The sequence below is a fragment of the Onychomys torridus genome, chromosome 17, assembly GCF_903995425.1.
Source record: "Onychomys torridus chromosome 17, mOncTor1.1, whole genome shotgun sequence".
Lineage (NCBI taxonomy): Eukaryota > Metazoa > Chordata > Mammalia > Rodentia > Cricetidae > Onychomys > Onychomys torridus.
Genome location: NC_050459.1, coordinates 27,860,328 through 27,866,327, shown reverse-complemented (window position 1 = coordinate 27,866,327; position 6,000 = coordinate 27,860,328). Strand labels below are relative to the sequence as shown.

The window sequence follows — 6,000 nt, the reverse complement described above, 5'->3', positions numbered from 1 at the left end:
CGGCAGAGGTGAGATCAGACTTCCACTTGGAATTGCTGGGGGATGTCTTCAGTCACCCAGAAGACCTGCTGCCAGAATCCATTCTTTTGATCAGAGCCACTGAACACAACCAGGCTCTCAAGTCTCCCACAGGACTGTCTACTCCCCACACATCACCCGGGGATGCCGTCCCAGTACCTCAGCAGAGAGAATATTCACACAAGAACAATATTTGCAAGACAATGCAAGTGAATGAAACAAAATTATAAAATGTACAAGTCTAGCAAATAGCAAGATACTTTATTTTTCTAGATTTCAATGTCTTCATTTCTGTGAAGAGAGGCAAGAAATTAAAATCAATTATCAGGCCAGTCCCCAAGAAACAAACAAGAGCAGGCTCAGCTAGAGTCCCTAGGCTCGGGCCTGGCAGTGGACATATATCTGAGCACCTACCTGTCCAGGAAGTCTGGAGTCTGCCTCCTTAAAGCCAGACAAGGCCTTTGAAACACACAGACTTCCCTTCCAGACCTGGCCCGTAACTTAGCTTGGGGGACATGGTTTGCAAACAGGCATCTGCAGGGAGATGGAGTTCTAGATTTATGAGGAAAAATTTGATGCCTTGTAGATCCTTACCATTATAGATCCTTACCAGCAAAAACCTTCAGACACAAAACAAGACGGTAAGTTTCTTATTTTCTAATTATGTGGGAGCCACAACGTGACATCTTCTTAGACCATATTTTGGGGCTTGGAGGTAAGAAAGGTAATGCATGTAGATGACATGAGATGGATAGAAAGTATTATCATCAGAAGCCCAATGCTTTGGGGTACTGTCCCCCCTTTTCTGAGAATATTAAACTTGTTTTTTATATTCCCATAATACCATTTCAATGGGTGAGAGGAAACCTCTGATAATCAACACAAAGGAGCAGGACAAGTCATGAAAGGTCAGGTAAGAACATGCCTGTTTACAAGTCCAAGTGGAAACCCTGAAACTTCACACACACTTGGTAACGGCTCTCACTGAACTGGACCAGGACCAGGTGACAGAGAATCCTCCACCAGGAATGGCCAGGGCAGCCCCCTGAGACCTGGGCTGAGGTGACGCTCACCTTCAGACTGGCAAGAGGCGTCTCCTAATCCTTGTTCAAGATGGTAGCAAATCATGACTCCAACTTACTAAATACCTAGCCTTTTTAAAGAAAACGTTAACAGTCACGTTTAGTGTAATTTTATTGCTTAGCTTACTAACCAGAGTCATACCCTGTGTTCCAAAGATGAAATCCACACACTTGCCAACAGTACTGACTCCAATCTTTGGGACATCCCAAACACCCACGCAAGCAATCAGTGACTGTGGCTGTTCCCTGCTATTTCCAAGAATTAAGAAAGACAAACTGAATTTCCTAACTTCTTAAAGATCCTCCTACAAATGATTTTATTATAAATATTTTCGGTTGGAATAAAGAAATATTGCATTCAGCACTATCTGCCAACCTGTTCTAAAGCAATCGAGAAAACATGGAATCAAGAACCATCTAGAAATCGAGACAAATAGCAAAGACACCTGCATGCCATGCTACGTGTCTTTCTAGAAAATATAAACCAGCAACGGCAGGAGCTAACAGGAACTGTCCCCACGAGTGTGCTGGGGAACGACAGCTGCGTTTGGTAATCTGCTCCTGCTCTGTAAACTCAACTGCTCCTGAGTCCTGAGGAGCAGACGGAAGGCAGAAAGTCTTCAGACCCCAAGCATCAGGAAAGATCTTGACAGTGTGTCTGTAGCCTTGTCTGAGGATAGAAATGGTCCTTATTTGCCAGGGGTAATGTCTGAGTAATCCTTCAGCACTCCAGCCAAGTGTTCATTGTGGGTCTTGAACCGCCGCTTCTTCTGTGAAGCGGGCTTTTTCCTTCTCTGAATGGAGACCTGCAAGAAAAGGAAGACAGGGAACGTGACAGTGACTCTGGGGGACATGACAGTAGAGAGTGACTGAGCAAGTCCAGAGACCAGCAGCAGAGACTCCGGGTCTGGAGCCCATTCCTTTCTCCTGCTTGGAGGTCTGGCCTTACATACCCCATCACAGCACACACCCAGCCTCCAACCAGCCCTGGTGCCCTGATACCACAAGGCACAAACCCCACTGGAATAACAGGTAGGGCACAAAAGTGCAGCACAACGATGCTTGCTGTGGATGACTCACTGGTAAATAAAACACTGATTGGTCAGTAGCCAGGCAGGAAGTACAGGCGGGACTGAGAGAGGAGAATGGGGAGAACAGGAAGGCAGGAGGGACGCTGCCAGCCGCCGCCATGACAAGATGTAAGGTACCGGGGTAAGCCACGAGCCAGGTGGCAGCTTACAGACTAACAGAAACGGGTTAATTTAAGGTATAAGAACAGATAGCAAGTAGCCTGCTACGGCCATACAGTTTACAAGTAATATAAGCATCTGTGTGTTTATTTTATAAGTGGGCTGTCAGACTGACAGGGCTTGGTGGGACCCGGAGAAAACTCTCTAGCTACAAATGCTAGGCATTGAGTCCGTAAAGTAAGAAAGAGGCAGTGAGTTTCTGTGCTTTGTCTCCACTACAGGTCTAAAAAGTACTTGCCACTTGGAGTTGAAAAAGTGAGCTCAAGGTAACATGGCAAATAGTGATGAATAACAAAGCTAGAAAAAGCACAGGCACACGAAGCTGTGCAATATTCTATGTTCTGTAGACCTGAGATCTCACCTTTAGGAAACTCTGAACAATATCTGATAAAGTATTAAGGGGTGGGGTGTGTGTGTGTGTGTGTGTGTGTGTGTGTGTGTGTGTGTGTGTGTGTGAGAGAGAGAGAGAGAGAGAGAGAGAGAGAGAGAGAGATATCTCCCCCAACCCCCAGACAGGGTTTCTTTGTGTAGCCCTGGCTGTCCTGGATCTCGCTCTGTAGCCCAGGCTGGCCTCCAACTCACAGAGATCCGCCTGCCTCTGCCTCCCGAGTGCTGGGATCAAAGGCGTGTGCCACTGTTGCCGCCCGGCCGAGAACGACATTTTTTAAAAGAGGAAAAACTAAAAGCTATAAAGCATGCAAGGGAAGGGGAGAGGGCAGTGCCCCAAGTCTAGGGTGCCGGTACATCTTTGCCCCCGCTGTTCTTGGACTACAGATTAGTGGGTAACAGGTACTGGGGACTTCCCAGCCTTCATTTTAATATCCACAGGAGCCGAACAAAAAAGCTATAAAGACAAATATCCGTGGTTCCGAGAACAGGATGATCCAGGGTCAGCAGGACATCAACATGAAGGGGCAGGGGAGGAAATGGAGGAGCAGACAGACCAGCCCCATGAGGATGACACCAGGGAAGTGCCCAGGTCTAGAGATGACAAGCACTAGGCCCTGAAGGAAGGACAGGTGTGGCTGGAGTTCCAAAGTCAAAGGCTGAGACAGGCTGGAGGATGGTGAGAAGCTCTGCCAGGCCAGGGGCATCAGGACAGGCGGGTTCACTGGTCTCAGTACATCAGACATGACCAGCTTTATCCGGCCAAGTCAATGCATGAGGCCCAGAGAAAACACAGGGAATCACAGGCTCACTTGTCAGAGGAGGAGGAGAAGCAGAGACTAACTGCTTTCCAGAGGTTACATACCACTTTCTTTGGTCCAGATTCCTGCATGGAAGAAATCCCCTGTCGCTTCAGATACTCTTCGATTTTCTCCTCATCCATTGAGTCCACAGTGACACTCCTCCACAGTTTCTGGAACTCTATACAACAAGACAGCAGTTATTTCATCATGGATTTTTACAAACCATGGTCATCAAAGTTCACCCTGAATATTGTCTGCCCTGGGCCTAACTAATTAGCACAACTGAGAGTTCACTATAAAACCAAGAAATACGTTTAATGTAGCACTCGAGAGGCAGAGCAGGCCGTCCTCTGTGAGTTCAAGGATAGCCTGGCCTAATGGAGCCAATTCCAAGAAGACAGGATACATAGTGAGACACTCTCTCCACAAAGAACAAGGGAGGAGGAAGGAGGAGTGGGTTGGGGAGGCAAGAATATTCCAGGGCTGGGCAAAGCCCGGAAGGGCCCCTGATCTGCAAGGCAGCTCTACTTTTCAGGAACAGTAAGAGAAGGGTGGTGTGGCTGAAGCATCTCCCATCTTCCAGGGAAGAGGCGCAGCTAACACCCACTCCTAAAATCACTTCCCTCCTTTTGGGGCAAATTCTTCAAATACTGGCTCAAAGCCCTGCGCTCAGTGTACTCCACCTTTGCACTGATACAAAGAAGCATTCTGGGAGAGGGGGCCCCAAAGCTTGAGATGGGGGTCAGGCACTGTAACAAGGCCTTGTTTACATCTTCTTTTCCTTCCTTTGAAGTCTGCTAAGCAAGGCATCGTTAAGTGAGGAAAAGGAAAAGAACAGACTCGGGTAGGTGGAGAAATACTCCAGATGGAACCAAGGAGAAAGGCAGGGTCTAGCCTCCACAGTCACTCCTGTATTGGACATGCACAAAACGAAAATCTGTGCACTTTAATTCTCCCAAGACAGCTTTAATAACCAAGCTCATTACCAGCCCAGTCAGCCTACACACACACACCACACACACACACACACACACCACACACACCACACACACCACACACACCACACACACCACACACACCACACACACCACACACACACACACACACACACACACACACACACACACACACACACAAACATACACACTTCTGAATGCTGAGGCGGGTCCCTAAGCTTCCTGTTCAGCACGGCTCCGAGGCTGTAGGGCAGGCCTGACTACCGTGCCAACCCCTACATCAACAAGCCTCTTCTCCCTTGCCGGTCTATTAACTTCCTGTAGGCTGTCACACGCTCCTTCTCCAGGCTAGCTCACGGCTCAGTGGTTAAGGCTCTCTTCCAGAGAACCCATGATTTGACTCCCAGCACCCACATGGCAGAGCACAACCATCTAGAACTCAAATTCTAGGGGCTCTGATACCTTCTTCTGGCCTCCATGGCCCTGCTCACATGTAGCACACAGACACATGCAGGTGAAATACCCATGCACATAAAAGATAAAAATTTTCAAATTTTTATTCTAAAACAAATGGTGACTAAGGCCGTACCCATGTGAATACATGCATGTAACGAACGCATTGTCTCAGGGGTCAGAATTCATACAGACAGTCCAGCTACTGTTTGGCATGTTCCCACACCTTCAACACATGATACCCCACAGCACCCAAGAACTCTACCAGGAAGAAGGCCCCTGAATAAACCTCTCTTCTTTATAACTCCCCCAATCTGTGACCCTTAACAAAAGAGTGGACAGCAATCTTAAGCTAAGAACAGCTGGAGACAACAAACACGACCACAAAGCACATTGCAAAGTTACAGTGATCAAAGCAGCAGGAAGATACAGCAGAAACATCAACCTACGAAACAGAGTACAGAGTGCAGAAAAGATTATCTTAACACCAGTCAAAATAAAATAGCTTAGCTGCCTCTTCTTTTTCTTTTTTTTTTCGAGACAGGGTTTCTCTGTGTAGCCCTGGCTGTCCTGGAACTAGCTCTGTAGACCAGGCTGGCCTCGAACTCAGATCCATCTGCCTCTGCCTCCTGAGTGCTAGGATTAAAGACGTGCACCACCACCACCACCCAGCTCAGTTGGTTTTCAATATGGAAAACAGTCTGTAAAAACAGAAAAGGGGGGAAAACAAACAGAAAATGGAACAAGGAAATACAAGAGAGGCTGGAGAGATGGCTCAGCAGTTAAGAGCACCAGCTGCTCTTTCAGAAAAGCCAGGTTGGCTTCCTTAGGTCCACATGGTGACTCACAACCATCTCTTAACTCTAGTTTCAGGAATAGGCCCTTTCCTGTGTGGACACCAGGCACATAATAAATGAATACAGATATACACGCATGCAAAACATCCATACACAAAAAACGAGAATATGAAATGTTTCAGAAACATTGAATCTCCAAGTACAAAAGACAGGCAGGCTCTTCTCTCATACCATAAGCAACAGTCAACTCAACA

At 47.2% G+C, this 6,000-nt stretch overlaps 1 protein-coding gene across 4 annotated transcripts in view; it reads right to left on the bottom strand.

Moving 5' to 3' along the window:
- Positions 1-247: 247 nt before the first annotated feature.
- The window catches only part of Gtf2e2 (general transcription factor IIE subunit 2), a 50,990-nt gene continuing 45,237 nt past the window's right edge, over positions 248-6,000 (bottom strand). For all 4 annotated transcript variants that reach the window (XM_036166417.1, XM_036166418.1, XM_036166416.1 and 1 more), the window contains 2 exons: positions 3,603-3,718; positions 248-1,906 (listed from right to left, as the gene is read on the bottom strand). In XM_036166417.1, coding sequence (XP_036022310.1) covers positions 1,790-1,906; positions 3,603-3,718 — 233 coding nt within the window. In that variant the 3' untranslated portion in view covers positions 248-1,789. The remainder of the gene's footprint in view (positions 1,907-3,602; positions 3,719-6,000) is intronic.